Source organism: Scardinius erythrophthalmus, assembly GCF_964197995.2.
Source record: "Scardinius erythrophthalmus genome assembly, chromosome: 23".
In the NCBI taxonomy this organism is placed as follows: Eukaryota; Metazoa; Chordata; class Actinopteri; order Cypriniformes; family Leuciscidae; genus Scardinius; species Scardinius erythrophthalmus.
This window is the reverse complement of record NC_138243.1, coordinates 11393612-11414719: the sequence shown is the minus strand read 5'-3', so window position 1 is coordinate 11414719 and position 21108 is coordinate 11393612. Positions and strand designations below refer to the sequence as shown.

General features: G+C 36.3%; 1 protein-coding gene across 4 annotated transcripts; it reads left to right on the top strand.

Annotated features, from left to right (window-relative positions):
• The first annotated feature begins 571 nt into the window (after window positions 1-571).
• Window positions 572-19511, top strand: LOC308683576 (cytosolic purine 5'-nucleotidase-like). 4 transcript variants are annotated; one of them, XM_081354073.1, is made up of 19 exons: window positions 572-959; window positions 4826-4899; window positions 4986-5103; window positions 7027-7122; window positions 8837-8928; window positions 9013-9070; window positions 9829-9922; window positions 10249-10302; window positions 10440-10523; window positions 10652-10693; window positions 10812-10913; window positions 12045-12111; window positions 12226-12396; window positions 12495-12546; window positions 17306-17374; window positions 17725-17785; window positions 17956-18132; window positions 18360-18446; window positions 18611-19511. In XM_081354073.1, exons 1-19 carry the CDS (start codon window positions 922-924, stop codon window positions 18692-18694), a joined length of 1620 nt encoding a protein of 539 aa, XP_081210199.1. In that variant the 5' UTR covers window positions 572-921; the 3' UTR covers window positions 18695-19511. The 4 variants fall into 4 exon arrangements, with proteins under 4 accessions (XP_081210199.1, XP_081210200.1, XP_081210201.1 ...); XM_081354074.1 differs by lacking the exon at window positions 17306-17374 and having other exon boundaries at window positions 586-959; window positions 18611-19474; XM_081354075.1 differs by lacking the exon at window positions 7027-7122 and having other exon boundaries at window positions 825-959; window positions 18611-19474.
• The last annotated feature ends 1597 nt before the right edge of the window (window positions 19512-21108 follow it).

The following is a 21108-nucleotide window of genomic DNA, read 5'->3' as shown; positions in this document are numbered from 1 at the left end:
CTTGTTTTCATTAATTGAAATAAGGCTAAAATAAAATGTAAATATTGGTTGAAAATTTAAGTAGGCAACTACAATAAACTGAAATAAAAATATATATTAATAAACCAATACAATTGTCCAGAGCACATTACAAAATTACCCAAAAATTAAAAACTGAAAATATTAGAATAAAAGCTATTTCAAAATTTTCCTGAGAATGGCTTGATCTCTATCATAGGACTTTATCCTGGATGTCACATTGCAGCGTGAAGGAAAATGGTATGGACAAATATAATATTTCTCAAAATTTATTTTACCCACAGAAGCATTTTTAATAAATGTGTAGGCTAGGCCTATATATATCTGTGTGGGTGTTAGCGGAGTTTGAAATTTAATTGTTTACATTTCATTTGTTCAAACTTTAAAACAAGTGACAAATTTGTCTTTCAGTAAGCGAGTATTCCTATAGTTATAGCCAATGTGACAACTTGCCCCGCACTCTCTTGTCGCGAATATGAATGAAGGGAGGAACACTAGTCCGCTAAATGAAATTTTAATGCGCGGTTAATTTGTAAATGCTCATGACTGTAGTGGCCTCGGTGGCGCAGTATCGATGGTCTCGTGTTTGGGCGCTGAACGGGACCTCTGCGTCCTGAGGCGAGTGCGCGCGCCTGTCTGACACTGATAACACAATCTCCGTGCTCGAGCTGCGCGCTGGAGCCTGTCCACAGCGACCGATTTCAAACTTCACTCGTGTTCGCGTGCACCCCACACACGCCCAAACTACGTACTTAAGGTTCCTGTTTACAAGCCAAACCCAAGGAAAATTCACACTGGTGATGTCAACATCATGGTACAATTTAAAGCGCAAAAAGGGTATCGTGACAGTTCAGAGTGAGCAGAGAGTGATTCGGTGAGCGCGAGCGGACACACACACTCGCGATGGAGATGCGCAGCGCCAAAAAAGAAATACATCACAGGTAAGAACAGGTACTTTACACAGTCATACAGGTGAATACCAGACTGTAACCAGCTTAAACTATCTTTAGAAACACGGGTCTTAGTATGCTGTTATTTATTCATATTTTCAGTTGATTTGTTTGTGTGTGTGTTTTTTTTAATTGTGTTGTTATACCACTACAATACCACTTATCTCTATTTGTTGCAGTAATTCTTAGAAATGAATTCTTATTCGTCTTATATCATGCTGCCTCATGGGATATTTTTGGACAAAAAATGGCATTTCGTGTAGTTTGATTTCACAATAATATGGCAATACTGTAAATCCACTGACAGGATTTGAGTTGAGTCTCAATGACATAAATTTACTTAAAGCATCATACTTAGACATAAATCTGGGTCAATGCTCTAGATAATATCTCAACAAAATGTAACTTTTCCAAAAAATAATAACATCAGTCATAACAATGATTAGCCTACATCTGAAGAAAAGAAAAATTTGTTTTGCTTTATTTTGTTACACTTTATTTTAAGGTGTCCTTGTTACAGTGTAATTTATTAAGTACTGAGCACTAATAACACTTATAGGGTTTGGTTTAGTTGCTTGTAATTATGCATAATTTTTGTTTTATTACTATAGTACATAACGTGTAACAAGGACACTAAAATAAAGTGTTATTTATTTATTTATTTATGCATTCATTCATACATTCATTCATTTGATTTATTCAGTTAGTTGGTCCTGTATACTAAGTCTTATCTATTCAAAGATAAAAGACTGATTGTTTCTTTTCTCGTTCAATAGTTAGTCACAGATGACAAGTCACTCATCTATTTTAGGTAGCCTAATTAACTGTGCTTTTTAATCATTAAGACTTTGGACATACTTGAAGGGATAGTTCGCCCTAAAATTAAAATTCTTTACTCGCCCTGATGTCGTACCAAACCTGTATGACTTTATTTCTTCTACTGAACACAAAAGAGCGAGTGAATGGTGACAGAATTCTCATTTGTGGGTGAATTTCTTTAAGAATTCATGTGTGTCATCAAAGAAGTTGGCAAAAACTATGATGAGAAATGTTGCATATGGCATTGCAAACATATGACGATCACAACCTGTTTTACATCATGCACAGTGAGTCAATGAGACATAAATACACTCACTGTAAAATAAAAAAAGGAATTGTTGAAAATATTCAATGCAACCTGAAGCATTTGCATTTTTAGGTTCTTTCCATTGTACAAAATTATGTTCATACTTTAAACTTTTTCATTTGTCAAATCAACAATATTTTGAGTTTCTGTTGATTAAACCAATCTCTTTCTTTGTAACTAAAATTTTTAGTTTCAATGAACTCAAAATTAAGGCAATCAGATTACTTACTTTTCTTAGTTAAACCAACAATATATATATATATATATATATATATATATATATATATATATATATATATATATATATATATATATATATATATATATATATTTTTTTTTTTTTTTTTTTTTTTTTTTTTTTTTTTTTTACAGTATATTGTGCTGGAAATTGTCTTAAGTAACATTATTTGTTTTGTTCTCAATTTGAATTTGTTCGGTTAAATACAAAATATCTCATTCAGCCAATAAATTCATCAAGGCAACTAATATTCAACTTATAACCACTGTGCAGTGTATGATTATTACATTTCTGTATACCTGTTATGAGCTATATTAAAGATACATTAAAGGCACAGCTTAATGTAACATTTATTACAATGGGTTTATGCAAATATTGATTTAAGTTCACTTAAATTACAAGTTGTTGTATTTTTAAAGCCTATAAAATGTTAAATATGTTAAAAAGTAAAAAATATATATAGCTTTCAGTTATACTGTAATGTTGAATGGCTATAAAATCCATGTAATAGAGACATCAGTATCAATAAGATGACATAATACAAATATTAAAAATATACCATCTTCATTTTGTTTCTACATTACTTGGGAGATTCAATGTGAAATTATTACAAATATAAAATATATATATATATATATTGGCGAGTATATGAAACTGTCAGTTGGTCAGTAATATTTGAATGAATTAATGCAATGTTGTGATATCCACACTGTAAAAAATTTGCTGTAATTTTGCAGCTGTTTGCCAGTAACTTACTGTAGATTTAAATTTATGTTATTTACTGGCAACAGTTTGTTCAAAGTTAAATGAACATTATACATTTACAAGTCTTTGTCTTTAAAGAATAAAATTATAAAATAACAATCTAATGCAAAGCATTCTGGGAACCAGAAATCTTCATCAACCTTTTTCTGTTTTTTTTTCCTTCAGACTTTGGTTCCCAGAATGCTTTGCATGAGGATGTTATTTTAGTTTTATTCTGTAAAGATAAAGACTTGTTAATGTTTAATGTTCATTTAATTTTGAACAAATTATTGCCAGTAAATAACATCAATTTAAATCTACAGTAAGTTACTGGCAAGTAGCTGCCAGTAATACTGTAATTTCTACAGATTTTTCTAACAGTGCAGATATAAATATTTCAACCTCAATTCTTTTTCATATTCAACATTAGTTGACCGTTAAGCATGCAACATTTAAAATATCATTAGATTTAATCAAGTTGCATTGTCTTACTATTTTGATATTGCTTAGTCAGTCCTTTCCTTTGTAAATATAAAAACATGACTTTACATTGTAAAACTGCCAAGAAGAAAGAGTGCCAGTTGGCTGCTCCTTCACGTCTTTACGTGCTTTGAACGGCAGTGACCTCACACCAGCTGCACTGATGTCATACGCCAGGGACCCGATAAGAACAGAGCTGAACTGCGCTGGCTTGATATATAGGACAGTGTGATAAGCACTGCACGTTTGAATACAAACACTAAATGACCACTTTTTGGCGGCATTACGTGTTCTTGTTGCTCAGCTGATAGAGCATGGCGCTAAAGTCTGCACAAAACAGATTGTTTTAAAGCAGTTTCACAGTAATAAATGATCAATGATGCAAACTTCATCAAATATGAAACAAATTGAAATTCTGCTGTAAGAAGCTCTAAAAGAATGGTGTCATTATTCAGCTCCAGTCAGTTCAGTGTTGATTCAGTTTAGTTCAATAACTGTGTAACATTCATCAGTAATGAAATGAGTTCAATTCAGTCATAAGCGGCTCTACAGAAGACAGTAGTGTCGTTTTCAGCTCGAGTCAGTGTCGATTCAATTCGGTTCAATAATGTTACAAAATTCAGCATTTATGGCAGGGTTACTACACTGAGGTTGTGGCTTTGATTATAACTTAAGGATGTTTACTTTTTTTACATTTTCATCTTTCTTCATGTGTAATGTTGCTGTTTGAGCATGAAAAATGTCTGCAAAGTTACAAAGCATGAAGACTCCATATCAGTGCGCACTGTTTCTGAGCTCCTTGAAACGCTTTGTTTGTAGTCTTGAGTTTTCTTCCAGGAACAAACACGTCACAATATTCCTCTTTTAAATAATTCCCTCCCAAGTCATATGCAAAAAATAAATAAAAAAGGCTACGAGGCCTGTGTTAGTTAGTAGCGTGACATTTCCCAAACACACTCAAAGCAGTTGACCAATCACAACACACTGATCCAGCTGGCCAATCAATGCACAGTGAGCTTTTCAGAAGGAGGGGCTTCATAGAGGAACTAAACAGAGCGTTACTGACAGACTGGGCAGAGAGGTGCTGCAACAATGTTAAATGTGTGAAAAATAATTTGTTTTTCATAAATAAATAAAAACTTTTAAAATGGCACGAAAGGGTCCCATTTAATGCAGTGTAAGTTTTCTGTGGATAAAAGTATATGCTGATAACTGTAAGAAAGGTGTGACCCACCAATCAATTAAACAACCTCCTGTCTTTCCCTTCAGGGTGTTTGTGAACCGGAGTTTGACACTTGAAAACATCAAGTGCTATGGATTTGACATGGATTACACTCTGGCGGGTGAGTGCATTTATAGTGCCTTTAGGACAAGTTGTCTGACTATGTGTGAAGTGCTCCTTTCACATCAACTCTCATGTTTTCAACAGTGTATAAGTCTCCAGAGTATGAGAGTCTGGGCTTTGAGCTGCTCAGAGACAGGCTGGTGTCAATCGGATACCCACACGAGCTGCTGGGCTATTCGTACGACCCTTCCTTCCCCACACGGTAAGTGTTGCGCCATCAATGGGTCTGGATTAGGCTATATTGGGTAACTGAGCTCATTGGAAAGGCTTTTGAGGGTTTGTGGCGGTGCATGCAGAACATTGACTGTGTTTACATGCCCATCATCTTCTTAATATCTGTATTCTGGTTTACGTTGCGTCACAGAACACAGATTATTCCATTGATTTCAATGGGAATGGTGCGTCACAAGGGGAAAATAGAGATGTAAGCAACTTAAACAGTAACAAGAGCTTAGAAGAGTGCAGTGAATTTCAAAATGTATAGTTCAGGGGAATCTTCACTGCAAAATATGATTTTCTTCCTCAGTATTTTTGCCTTATTTTTAGTACAAATACCTTAATCAAGGTTCAATTACTTGAGAAGCAAAATGACATCAGATAACAAGTGTTGTTTTCTGAAAAATATATCAAAATTAAAGCAAGTTTACGCTTAAAACAAGATAAAAAATGTCTACCAATGTGGAAAGTAAAATAAAATGGATTTCCCTTTAAATTAAGTTTATTTTTCTTACCCTTTCACTTTTTCAGAAATAATGATATCTTAATATTCTTAATATCTTAAGTAATTTTGCAATTTAATTTAATGTATCTTGATTTAAGAACGTTTAGATATTTATAAAGGAATACAAGACGAAAATACTGAGTAAGAAAATAATTTTTTGCAGTTTACAGTTTCAGTATTTGTACTAATTTGCATTCATTTGCATTCATTTGATACGAAATACCATTCATAACTTCAAAATCCAGTCATTTCCATCGAGTTCCATTTATTAGATTTTGAAAAATAGGCATTATGAATATATGCAGGTACTTTGAGGGGAGGGATTGATAAGAGGGTTTCGTGAACTTAATTTGTTTCAGAAGTGGAGAAAGTTATTGCATTTAGATTTAAAATAATGTGCAGTGTGGAACTGTGGAAAAAATGTGTATTGAGAATTATTTATGATGCTGCTTGCATTCGCTAGTTTTATTTTTCAAAGCTTTTTAATTAATTATTAATTCTGCAATTAGGTTAACATGATATACACACTAATATTCAAAAGTTTGAGGTTTAAAAACATTTTTATATTTTTGAAAGAAGTATTTTATGCTCACCAAGACTTCATTTATTTGATAAAAAATACAGTAAAAACAGTAATAGTGAAATATTATTACAATTTAAAATGACTTTTTTCTATTGTCTTCAGTGTCACATGATCCCTCAGAAATCATTCTAATATGATGATTGATGCTCAAGAAACATTTCTTATTAATATGATCAATGTTGAAAACTGTTGTGCTGTTTAATATTTTTGTAGAAAGTGTTGTTATTTTTTTTTCTGGATTCTTAGATAAAGTTAAAAGAACATCATTTATTTGAAATAGAAATCTTTTGTAACATTATAAATGTCTTTACTGTCACTTTTGATCAGTTTAATTTGTCCTTGCATAATAAAAACACAAAAGTGTTGTTTTTTAAACAAAAGAAAAAGATACTGACCCCAAACTTTTGAACAGTAGTGTAAATTATCAGATAATTCCAGCATAAATTAATCTCTTTAGTACAAGATGGAGACCTTAAGTCCACTTAATTTTGTGTTTGTAGTCATTTTTGAGCCTATTATAAACCATTCCTGAGAAACTTAGTGGGTAACCATACAAATAATAATGCCCTGCATTACACCAGTCTCAAGAGTCTCATAACAGCAATAGGTTGCTTGAGGTCATTTTTAAAACGTGCTGAATGCCAAACGCAGACAGTTTAACTCTCAGCTCAATGATACTGCTGGGGGAAAATATAAATATGAATGAACTCTTGTTTTAACTCCTAAGAGGGCCATATTTTGCTATCAATTATTCACTTGTCTGAATGCTCCCAGACTCTTGTTCTTTCCAACGTTCTCTCTCTTTCTCCTCTCTTCTCCAGAGGCCTGGTGTACGATACTATGTACGGTAACCTGTTGAAAATAGACTCCAATGGAAACATCCTGGTGTGCACTCACGGCTTTGAGTACCTGAGAGGGTGAGTGAGATGATTCATTGTGGCGCGAGTCAATGGTGTATTGAGTGAGAGTTTGCTCGCAAATGCCCCCACAACCTTTCTCTGACAACAGAAGATTGCAACAAAGGTGAGTGCTGCGTGGGACAAAACATTCAAGGGAGGCAGGTCGAAAGCCAATAAACCGAATGTGAAGGAACGACAGGGTTGAGAGCTGTTGAAAACAGATAAAGAAATACAAGGATCTATGTTAGAGACTGGCACAGAAGAGCAAGGCAATTTTGTGTTTAACATCACAATGAAAAAAAATACTCATTAGCAATGAAGGGGCTTCACAAAAGCGAATTTTAAAAATGGATATAGCAATCGTTAGCCCAAACTAAACATCTTAATCACTCTGATTCATGAACAAATCTTTTTCTTGAATCATAACAATACAAGCTTAATTGACAACAAGTTCTTTTGGATGTGTTGACTCATGTGACTGCAAACAGAGGGAAACACGCAGAACCAGATTTTCGCCAAATACATCATGTTCCTAGATCAACATTTTTGTTGATCCTGGAACAACATTCCAATCAGCCAAGCAGAATTTTTTTTGAGGAAGAAGTTTACAGTTTATGTCAAGTTTCTATCTATCTATCTATCTATCTATCTATCTATCTATCTATCTATCTATCTATCTATCTATCTATCTATCTATCTATCTATCTATCTGTCTGTCTGTCTGTCTGTCTGTCTGTCTGTCTGTCTGTCTGTCTGTCTGTCTGTCTGTCTGTCTGTCTGTCTGTCTGTCTGTCTGTCTGTCTGTCTGTCTGTCTGTCTGTCTGTCTGTCTGTCTATCTATCTATCTATCTATCTATCTATCTATCTATCTATCTATCTATCTATCTATCTATCTATCTATCTATCTATCTATCTATCTATCTATCTATCTTCCAAATAAATGCTGTTCTTTTGAACTTTCTATTCATAAAAGAATCATCATATTAGACTGATTTCTGAGTGATCATGTGACACTGAAGACGAGTAATGATGCTGAAAATTCAGCTTTGATTCACAGGAATAAATTACATTTTACACTATATTACAATAGTAAACAGTTGATTTATTTTGTAATAATATTTCACAATATTACTGTTTTTACTGTCTTTTGTTCAAATAAATGCAGCCTTTGTGACTTTTTTCAAAAACATTAAACATTTAGCCTACTCAACCAAACTGTAGTGTATATAAAATCAAATATTTATATTATGTCATATATCGTAAAAAAGTTTAGTTAGGGTAAAGAAGTTAAACAAAAAAAAAAGTTATAACCACTATTTGTTCCATTTTTGTGGAAAATGTCTAATTTGAGACCCAACACTCTATTTAGATCAGACACAGATGAAGTAATGAACTCATTAGTAATATATTTATATCCAACACCTGCCATAGAAGAGTGATGTGTAGATTTTGTTAGTGAGGCTGTTGGTTATCCCCACGTATAAGACATTAGACATGGGGTATTTTGGGGACGGTTTTATTTAGCAGGGATCAGTTGTTTGAGAACAGAATTGTTAGCAGTCTCTGAACACTGGCTGCTGCTGTGACACATTAGCTGGGCAGCTCAGTGACACACTGTTATTGTTTCATCACACGCCTTCCAATGTGTGAATGTATTTCCAGTGCTTTTGTATGGTATCAGACAGCTTATTTGTCTGCTAGTATTCTCATTAAGACATGTGTCTGTTTGTAGTGAACAGGTTGATGAGTATTATCCAAACAAGTTCATCCAGAGGGACGACACTGACCGCTTTTACGTCCTCAACACGCTCTTCAACCTATCAGGTACAATGATAATGTTGCATCTAAACGTTCAAGTGAAAGGATAATCGATTCTAATAACACGATTTGTCTCTCTCATGTTCTCAGAGACATATCTTTATGCTTGCCTGTTTGACTTCTTCACCAAAACCACCAGATACAAAAAGTGAGTGAATTATTCTTAACTGCAACAAGCTCTTTTACAGCTTAATCATGAGAATAATGTTTATAATTTACAGTTTTTACTGAGGCAAGCATCACTATTACTCTTGCTTATGCTTAAGGCTAGAGGTTTCAACACAGACTGGACACAGATCACACAGATCACAACAGACTGGACCGTCTGACCAATCAGAGCAGAGTAGACCAATCACGACAGACTGGACCGTCTGACCAATCAGAGCAGAGTAGACCGATCACAACAGACTGGACCGTCTGACCAATCAGAGTAGAGTAGACCAATCACAACAGACTGGACCGTCTGACCAATCAGAGAAGAGTAGACCAATCACAACAGACTGGGTCATCTGACCAATCAGAGCAGAGTAGACCCATCACAACAGCCTGGACCGTCGGACCAATCAGAGCAGAGTAGACCGATCACAACAGCTTGGACCGTCGGACCAATCAGAGCAGAGTAGACCAATCACGACAGACTGGACCGTCTGACCAATCAGAGCAGAGGCTATCAGGAAGGAGGGGTTTAGAAAGATAGAATTCTTTTCAGACACTGTAAGAAAATAGGTTATGCTGCAATGTATATTATGACAAAGTGAAAGTGTTTTTTGACCTTGGATGCATGTAAACCTATTGTAGGAGACCTCCAAAACTAAATTAGGAACCTTTAAATTAGCATAATAGGGGCACTTTAAAAGATGCTCAAACAATTTCTAAAATCTGTCTCACTTTTCCTCTCCCACTTAGTTGCCTGAAAGGGTTCAAACACGGTGACTTGTTCATGTCACACAGAAGCATGTTTCAGGACGTGAGGGACGCCATGGATCACCTTCACGACACGGTAAACTTGACCATTTTCACTAACATTTTTGTGTAGATTATAAAGGGCCGATCACGCAGAGGACGATAACTATAAAGTTTTAATTATCATTCTAATTCTATGAGAATAGGGAAGTCCACAACTATAACAATAATCACACAGAGAAACGCTATCGTTGGAATCACTTTCAGAACGATTTTTCTCAATTGATGAGCGATAAAGACATTGACAGCCAATCAGAATCCATTCATATATATACATATAGAGTTGTCCTCTGCAATTGATGATTAATGCTGAATATTCAGGCATACACACATTACAGTCATTATTATATTTGTCTTTTTTAGGGCATTCTGAAGGAACGAACACTGAAGAACCTGGACAAGTACGTGATTAAAGATGTAAGTAATCATTTTTTTTTATTTTCTCAAATTGCCTGAGAGAAACATTTTGTATGCTAATCATCATCATGATGATTATAGATTATATTATAGATTTGCATGTGCTTAAAGACTTATATACATATGATTCTGCTTAGCCTCGTCTTCCTGTGTTACTGAGCCGCATTAAAGAGGTCGCCAAAGTGTTCCTGGCCACCAACAGCGACTTCAATTACACTGAGGTAAGGAGAGCGCCAGCCCCCTAGAAATTATTTACACTGCCACGGACAGGTTGCATATCATTACAGGCTATCATTAATATTCATAATTGGATTTTAATCACGCTGTATTACGTCTTTTCTCAAATTAGGCTATTATGAAGTACTTACTGGATACCCCGGCTGGCTCTAAGGTGAGCGGCACGAGTGCTCTCTGACTGACACAAAAAATACTACTTAGTATCATTTGCTCTGAAATATTGTTTGCACACATACAGATATACAAATTCTGAAATGTTTCATGTTGTCTAGAGCCCCAAGAAACCCTGGCGCTCCTACTTTGACCTGGTGGTGGTGGACACTAGGAAGCCCATGTTCTTCGCAGGAGGGACAGTATTGCGACAGGTCGACACGGTGGGTTCCTGGTGTCTGGTGGGGTGCACTGCTACTATTCATATGGGAATCAAAAGCTGTACTCTCTTTTAAATTAACCATTCATTCAGGCAAAAATAAGGGGTTTTTGATGTAAAAGTTAGCTGCTATACCCAATGATTTAATAACAGTGAGACTATGGGTGAATCTTAAGACTGTCAGGAACACATCTAGCTCCTATTTTACCACAAATCCAGAAAAACAAAAACAAATTGTAAACAAATACAAACATTAGGCATTGGATATAGAAATGACTTTACATTTACATTACTATACATTTCCCCACATTTCTCTTTTTAGTGAATTGAAAAGTCTTGTTCTCAGTGACATAATATGTGGTAACACTATTTTACAGTGACCTTTTTAAAAGTTACATGTAGTTACTATAGTAATAACTATAAATTATGCATAATTACATGCCACTAACCCTAAACCAAACTCTAACATGTTAATTAATATTATGCCCAGCACTTAAATGTATTATTACATTGTAACAAGGACACCTTAAAATAAAGTGTAACCTAATATTTACTTTTATATATGCCGATTTAACAAAAATGTGTCCCAGACAAGATGATTCTCACTGTATAGTACATGTTCCAATATAGTTGTGCATGTTTGTCATTAACATTGTGTGTAATAATAATAATATTTATATTTTAATCATAAAAAACTTCACAGTATCAGTTTCCACAAAAATATCAACATCTATAATAATAAGAATTTTTTTCTTGAGCAGCAAATGATTTCTGAAGGATCATGTGACACTGCAGACTGGAGTAATGATGCTGAAAATTCAGCTTTGCATCACAGGAATAAATTACATTTTATAATATTTCCAAAACGGGAACAGTTATTTTAAATTGAAATAATATTTTACAATATTGCTGTTTTTACTGTATTTTAAATCAAATAAATGGTGAGCATAAGAGACTTCTTTAAAAACGTTAAAATCTTACAGACCCCAAACATTTGAATGGCAGTAAATAAATAAATTGCATTGTACACTGTATATTTTTATAAACATTAAGGCACTTCATGTTCAATGAAATATCAGGAACCGTCTTGCTTGAGCTTGGATTGAACTAAACTTCTGATCATTCCCTGATGTAGGTCACTGGTAAACTGCGTGTTGGCACATACACTGGAGACCTCCAGCACGGGACAGTGTATTCTGGAGGTAATGCCAGAGGAGATTCACATGTTGTTCTCATCATCTTCATGATCTGTTTGCTAGGCTTGCATGAAGACACTACCTTTGCTTATGTCAGTTATTCTTCAACCCCTTTCTTAGGATCTTCTGATATTGTCTGTGATTTGCTGGATGTTAAGGGCAAAGACATCCTCTATGTGGGGGATCACATCTTTGGGGATATTCTCAAGTCAAAGAAACGCCAGGGCTGGAAGACTTTCCTGGTGGTTCCTGAGCTTGTGAAGGAGCTGCATGTGTGGAAAGAAAAAACCAGTAAATAACACCCTTTCATTTTCGCCATTTGATAAAGAATGGATTTGCAAAGTTGACTGCTAGAGGCTAAAAATACTGTCTCTTGTGTCTTTTTATAGGTATGTTTGAGGAGTTAAGACATCTTGACATCTTCCTTGCAGAGTTATATCAGTAAGTGTGGGTCTTTCTCTGCCAGAATCAGTGCAATACTAGGCATGATGGATAGATGGCAGTACAGGACTCGATATTCGTGCTTTTCTGTGCACAGACTTCACATACAATCTAGTGTTGTTAGTTCAAATTAATTAGGTTAATCATTAATTTTATTTTATTTAGGCTTTTATTGCATAAATCAAGTCTCTCTTTTTTACCTTTTTGGGGTACTAAAGCTGAAACGCTCACAAACAAACATTAATCTGGTTCTCCTCATTTAGGGGTCAAAATTGGGCCGAACACCTCAAATGTTACAGTGTTTCCCCCCCAGTAAAATCAATGTAATATATTTTTGTTCAGTAATTTTATTTATTTAATATTTTGTATTTTGAGGGAATGGCACCAAGTAATATTAATGCAACAAGCATGCTCCATTTATTTCCACAATTTTTTTAAATACAGTTTATTAATCCATACCCATTTATTTATTTATTTTTCAATAATTGTTATGTTCCCTTTAAGAGATAGTTCACCCAAAAATAATCATCATTTACTCACCCTTCGTTCCAAACCTGTAAAAAAAGACTTTGATGAAAGGATGAAAGAAAAAGACTGTCTTTCATCTTCAGAACATAAATGAATAAATTTATTTTCTTAATGAAATCTGGGAGCTTTCTGTTCCTCCATAGAAAGCTACACAACTGACTCTTTGACGCTTCAAAAAGTTCATAAAGATATCGTATCCATATGAATTGAGCAGTTCAAATTTCCTGAAGAGAATTGACCTTTAATTCACATTTAAACATTCATCCACACACATCAGTTGTGGTAAACGGAAGTGAGTTCCCTGGACGTGTGAGAACCAATGAGGTTCATTCTCGTGTTACGCAGCGCGTTTGAGCTTCAGCAAGAACCAATGAGGTTCATTCTTGTGTTACGCAGCACATTTGAGCTTCTGCAAGAACCAATGAGGTTCATTCTTGTGTTACGCAGCACATTTGAGCTTCTGCAAGAACCAATGAGGTTCATTCTCGTGTTACGCAGCACGTTTGAGCTTCTGCAAGAACCAATGAGGTTCATTCTCGTGTTACGCAGCACGTTTGAGCTTCAGCAAGAACCAATGAGGTTCATTCTCGTGTTACGCAGCGCGTTTGAGCTTCCGCAAGAACCAATGAGGTTCATTCTTGTGTTACGCAGCACATTTGAGCTTCAGCAAGAACCAATGAGGTTCATTCTCGTGTTACGCAGCACGTTTGAGCTTCAGCAAGAACCAATGAGGTTCATTCTCGTGTTACGCAGCACGTTTGAGCTTCAGCAAGAACCAATGAGGTTCATTCTCGTGTTACGCAGCACGTTTGAGCTTCAGCAAGAACCAATGAGGTTCATTCTCGTGTTACGCAGCACATTTGAGCTTCAGCAAGAACCAATGAGGTTCATTCTCGTGTTACGCAGCACATTTGAGCTTCTGCAAGAACCAATGAGGTTCATTCTCGTGTTACGCAGCGCGTTTGAGCTTCTGCAAGAACCAATGAGGTTCATTCTTGTGTTACGCAGCACGTTTGAGCTTCTGCAAGAACCAATGAGGTTCATTCTCGTGTTACGCAGCACATTTGAGCTTCAGCAAGAACCAATGAGGTTCATTCTCGTGTTACGCAGCACATTTGAGCTTCAGCAAGAACCAATGAGGTTCATTCTCGTGTTACGCAGCGCGTTTGAGCTTCCGCAAGAACCAATGAGGTTCATTCTCGTGTTACGCAGCGCGTTTGAGCTTCCGCAAGAACCAATGAGGTTCATTCTTGTGTTACGCAGCACATTTGAGCTTCAGCAAGAACCAATGAGGTTCATTCTCGTGTTACGCAGCGCGTTTGAGCTTCCGCAAGAACCAATGAGGTTCATTCTCGTGTTACGCAGCACGTTTGAGCTTCCGCAAGAACCAATGAGGTTCATTCTTGTGTTACGCAGCACGTTTGAGCTTCCGCAAGAACCAATGAGGTTCATTCTCGTGTTACGCAGCGCGTTTGAGCTTCCGCAAGAACCAATGAGGTTCATTCTCGTGTTACGCAGCGCGTTTGAGCTTCCGCAAGAACCAATGAGGTTCATTCTCGTGTTACGCAGCACGTTTGAGCTTCCGCAAGAACCAATGAGGTTCATTCTTGTGTTACGCAGCACGTTTGAGCTTCCGCAAGAACCAATGAGGTTCATTCTCGTGTTACGCAGCGCGTTTGAGCTTCAGCAAGAACCAATGAGGTTCATTCTCGTGTTACGCAGCACGTTTGAGCTTCCGCAAGAACCAATGAGGTTCATTCTTGTGTTACGCAGCGCGTTTGAGCTTCCGCAAGAACCAATGAGGTTCATTCTTGTGTTACGCAGCACATTTGAGCTTCTGCAAGAACCAATGAGGTTCATTCTTGTGTTACGCAGCACATTTGAGCTTCTGCAAGAACCAATGAGGTTCATTCTCGTGTTACGCAGCACATTTGAGCTTCTGCAAGAACCAATGAGGTTCATTCTCGTGTTACGCAGCACATTTGAGCTTCTGCAAGAACCAATGAGGTTCATTCTTGTGTTACGCAGCACGTTTGAGCTTCAGCAAGAACCAATGAGGTTCATTCTCGTGTTACGCAGCGCGTTTGAGCTTCAGCAAGAACCAATGAGGTTCATTCTTGTGTTACGCAGCACATTTGAGCTTCCGCAAGAACCAATGAGGTTCATTCTCGTGTTACGCAGCGCGTTTGAGCTTCAGCAAGAACCAATGAGGTTCATTCTCGTGTTACGCAGCGCGTTTGAGCTTCAGCAAGAACCAATGAGGTTCATTCTTGTGTTACGCAGCACGTTTGAGCTTCAGCAAGAACCAATGAGGTTCATTCTCGTGTTACGCAGCGCGTTTGAGCTTCCGCAAGAACCAATGAGGTTCATTCTCGTGTTACGCAGCGCGTTTGAGCTTCAGCAAGAACCAATGAGGTTCATTCTCGTGTTACGCAGCACATTTGAGCTTCTGCAAGAACCAATGAGGTTCATTCTTGTGTTACGCAGCACATTTGAGCTTCTGCAAGAACCAATGAGGTTCATTCTCGTGTTACGCAGCACATTTGAGCTTCCGCAAGAACCAATGAGGTTCATTCTCGTGTTACGCAGCACATTTGAGCTTCTGCAAGAACCAATGAGGTTCATTCTCGTGTTACGCAGCACATTTGAGCTTCCGCAAGAACCAATGAGGTTCATTCTCGTGTTACGCAGCACATTTGAGCTTCTGCAAGAACCAATGAGGTTCATTCTTGTGTTACGCAGCACATTTGAGCTTCTGCAAGAACCAATGAGGTTCATTCTCGTGTTACGCAGCACATTTGAGCTTCTGCAAGAACCAATGAGGTTCATTCTTGTGTTACGCAGCACATTTGAGCTTCTGCAAGAACCAATGAGGTTCATTCTTGTGTTACGCAGCACATTTGAGCTTCCGCAAGAACCAATGAGGTTCATTCTTGTGTTACGCAGCACATTTGAGCTTCCGCAAGAACCAATGAGGTTCATTCTTGTGTTACGCAGCACGTTTGAGCTTCCGCAAGAACCAATGAGGTTCATTCTCGTGTTACGCAGCACGTTTGAGCTTCAGCAAGAACCAATGAGGTTCATTCTTGTGTTACGCAGCGCGTTTGAGCTTCAGCAAGAACCAATGAGGTTCATTCTCGTGTTACGCAGCACATTTGAGCTTCTGCAAGAACCAATGAGGTTCATTCTCGTGTTACGCAGCACATTTGAGCTTCTGCAAGAACCAATGAGGTTCATTCTCGTGTTACGCAGCACATTTGAGCTTCTGCAAGAACCAATGAGGTTCATTCTCGTGTTACGCAGCACATTTGAGCTTCCGCAAGAACCAATGAGGTTCATTCTCGTGTTACGCAGCACATTTGAGCTTCCGCAAGAACCAATGAGGTTCATTCTTGTGTTACGCAGCACGTTTGAGCTTCTGCAAGAACCAATGAGGTTCATTCTCGTGTTACGCAGCGCGTTTGAGCTTCAGCAAGAACCAATGAGGTTCATTCTTGTGTTACGCAGCACGTTTGAGCTTCAGCAAGAACCAATGAGGTTTGTTCTTGCGCGTGAAGCATGTTCCGTTGAGCGTCTGTTTATGTTCACTGATCAATGGCCATATGTGAATAAAAGCCTAAATTCAATGTGTTCATCATATAAAGCGATCTTTTTTGACTGTGAGGAGTACTAAGAAGTGCCCTACTTTTTTAGGACAATTTAACCTTTTTTAAATCATGTCCGTGATTTGTGTGTGTGTGTGTGTGTAGGCTTGTTCGACTTGAAGCGGAGCTGCACAGACCCATCGGTGCATGACATCAAAATACCGCAAGCACAATGCAAAAGCATATGGAGCCGTCTGCTCTCTAATCCCTCTCGCAGTACTTTGATCGAACAAGCCTTGTGTGTTCACATTGCAAGTGCCACAATAGTCACAAAGTGTCATACCCTTCCCGTGTTGGGGGTAACACATTACAAGTAATGTGAGTTATGTAATCAGATTACTTTAAGTAACTATAAAGTAAGACATTACTTGTAAATTTATAACAAAATTTACTTTTTCAAATAAGTTTTTCCCCATATATTGACTGACACCTCTCCTGTCCCCATGTTGAGAGAAATCGCGAGTGCAGCAGCGTTGTGTGCGTCTTTTCTGCTGACCTTCGATGATCCAATTCAACCATAGTCATAGACAGAACTAACTTTAGTCAAACATCACATTTGTGTTTCTTTTGTTGTTGTTGTTTTTAAGTAAGAGTGATGAACTTTCTTCTCCTGAGTCCTATTCTTCTGCAATCCAGAATGGCAGCACAAATGAAAGGTTTGTTTGAGCTGCGCCCTCTACTGAACAGGCGTGAATTTGCATTTCCTTCAGCCTGAGGCTCATTTGTTTTTTCTTTGTTATTAAAAAACAAACAAGCAAGCCGAGCCCAGAAGAGGGAATGGAACACATAAGTAACGTAACGCATTACTCTCCGTAAAAAGTAACTAAGCAACGCAAGTTGCATTTTAAAAAAGTAATGCAAAATTGTAACTTTCCCCAACATTGGACCATTCCGATGAAGTAAAACATAAAAACTATTTTATGATCAAAAGTGACTAAAGAGCACCAGAGGGTTAACACTGAATGACATTGAACTTTTCAGCTGACCTCTCATTTTATCCCATCAGGCATTTGGACAGTGGAAGTCAAGAGAGCCCGGATATTAGTGCGATTCAGAGCAGGATAAAGGTGAGTTCTCAGGATCACCTCAGCATGTTTGCCACACATCATTTACCTTGATATTTTCACATCTAACCTGTTTTGTGGATTATCTTCATTCAAAAAATATTCAGAATTTTGCGTTTCTTAAAATTGTATATCCTTACTGTAACATAGCATTTTTTCGATATGCATTACAGATGGTGACATACGGCATGGATCTGTGCTATGGGAAAATGGGCAGTCTTTTACGCTGTGGTTCCACAAAAACCCTCTTCGCCAGTCAGTTACTGCGCTATGCGGATATATACTCCACCACCTGCCTCAACCTCTTAAACTACCCCTTCAGCTACCTCTTCAGGGCCCCCCACGTCCTGGTACGCTCTCCAATATAGTTAATAATTATAAATAATATTTAATAAAGATGTTATAAAATGATAATATAATTGTAATAATTATAGTAAATAAATATGATATATTTTTAAATAAACTATTTATAGTACTATTTCAAGACTACTAAATTTCGAAAAAAAAAAAATAGGTGCTGATATTTTTGTCAAAATTCCTTGTGTGTGTTGAATGAATGTTGTGTCACTCATAACAGTTGCCACACGAGGCCGCTGTGGAGTCTCAGACCAAAGAGCAGATCACAGAGCTGCCAGAGCACATGCTCAGAAGCACACACATCAAGGTTTGAATGGCACTCTCACTTTCACTTTTTATATAATAATTATAAATGTTTTGTTATATTCCTAAAATGTATTACTCTTAAACATCGTAATTTGCATCAATGTTTTAAATGTAACAGTATTGTTTTCCCATGTTTTTGTTTTGATTTACATCTTTTGCACACAGCGGCAGTGTGAGTGCGACGATGGCAACTGCGGACAAGATGATAATTGTGCCCGAAATAACCCAGCTTCATCCACAGAAATATGAGGACTGATGTTTTTTATTATTATTATCATTGCTGTAAATATGAACTTTTTATTTAACGTGTATGTTGTACTTTCTCAGTTTCCATTCCTGCCTTAAAACTGTGTATTGATACACAGAAGCGCTTGTGTGGTTGATTTGCAGTTTAGCTTAAGTATGATTCTGGCAGAAATTTGTAATTAAAAGGAATTTGCTAAGTTTGCATGTCATATGGTTTATGTTAACAGCTGTTTTGTTATTATTTGTAAAGCAAGTGTAAAATCATTATTTAACCATTTTATAAAACTTTTATATTATGTTTATTTTGTGTTCGTAATTAAGAGCTTTGATAAAGTATCTAGCCTTTTGTCTCATTTGTGAAATGTTTATTTACTTTTGTTTATATACATTATATAGCCTACTAATGCAGACATTGATGTTTGTAGTAACTTAATCTAGAAAGTAACTTTAAAACTGTTCTATTCTGCCCCATGACTGATTTAATACATATATATTTTATATGCTATATTTATTGTTTATGCTTTTAGGTTTTTCATAAGTATAATGAATTGACATAATTAAAGAGCTTTATTTTAGACTTATTCTGTTGTCATATTTATTTCTAATTTGATTTACTTCAGCCACATGTGAAAGTTTTCACGATTTCCAATTGTATGGAGTTAAACTTTGTCTCTGCATGCATGGGAGCCTTTAATTGCTGAATGAGATTTTTAATATGCCATAAAGAGGTTGAGGAAGTGTACTGAAACGGCATGTTCATGAAAACAGGAGATTAAATGCAGTAAAAATAAATAAACAAATAAAAAACCTTTTAATCAATAACGAGTAAATTAACTAATTCGGACATCTTCGGGAGAATCTCTGTTTGTTGTCCGTAAGATGGCGGCAAAGACTAGTCTGTGCGCGCGACTTAAATGGAGATCTTTCATTTTATCATAACCATCATAACTTCTGTTAGAGCATGATTAGAAAATTAGACCACATGCCCTGCCTATGTATAAACCGCTTATTTATACCTCACACCGCTATTATGTTCAAACATCAAGATTTCGCGCTATTTTCTTTTGATTTCCGCTGCGTCGACCTGAGAACAACTAGGCTATAACCTGGCGAACAAGGCCTATACAGCCTACCTTTTCTTCTTCAAACGACCATAAAACCACCAGATTAACATAATTTCATGCATCAGATATTGATTAAAATATATTTAAAATGATTATCATAAAATGTAGCACGTGTAAAGGTATGCAGGTTATAGCCTAATTTACTGTGTAAATCAAGCACAGGCTAGCCTACTTAGCCTACGATAAAACTCAAAGAATAGCATGTTGTTGGAAACAAAGCATTTTAATTAATCCATAAGTAGCCTACATTAGTGCATGCATGCCAATGAATGTCATGTGACTTTTTGTCTCAAGCATAGAGGCACAAATCGCGTGTTTTTGTCGTGATGATTTGATATCTTGTTTAACCTGAACCTTCTCTTGACCTTCATGCCTGAATCTTATACATCAAACATTATTTTGACACTAAATTCATTAATGTAGCCTACAATATTTTACTGAACAGATTTTATTTTCCTAAAAACAATTTAGCACCCTGTTACATGATTTAAGTAACAGTCCTTACAACGAAATAACATTATCATGAAATAATATCACCCCACCCCAAATTAAAACCTAACATTTGTTCTAACTAGCCCTTCTTAGTTATCTTTGGCTACTTAATGTCCAACAATTTGTTTAACTTAATTGTACAATTAATACTTAATATGTACATTTCATATATGCCTTTGTAACTCAGAAAACCCAAATTAAGATTACTTGATTGGTTATCAAGCAAAAGAGTTTGAGGCAGGGCGATTCTTAATATAATTTTCGCTCATTTCCTGCAGTGATCTTTCTCCTAAGTTGCCTTGGAAATTTTGAGAGAACCTTATCACATAAGTTGACTTCATAAATTGAAGTTGATTTAACTTAATTGTTAACCTTAACTTAACCAAACTTAACCATTATGGTCACCATTGGCAACTTCATTTATATTACTATAATATTTTTGGTTTCAAAGGAAGAGAAGTAACCTAATAAGTAGGGTTTTTTTTTAAAGCTGACCCAACTTCTCATTAAATCACTATTTCATGTTGAATTATGGTCTATTATAATTATATTGCTAACAAAAATCATAAACACCATATTGTGAAACATCAAAAATGTAATTGTGATCCCCATAGAAATATATCTTGCAATCAACATTGCTTGAGTCACACACATACATCGACATTCAGCATGCAATCAATTTATTTTTAAATGAATAAGACTCTGAACATTGCAAAACAACTTTATTTTCTGTCTTTATTGTGCTAATACTGACACAAGACGGCAAATGAAATTGTCAAAGCAATTGCTTAATTTATTCAT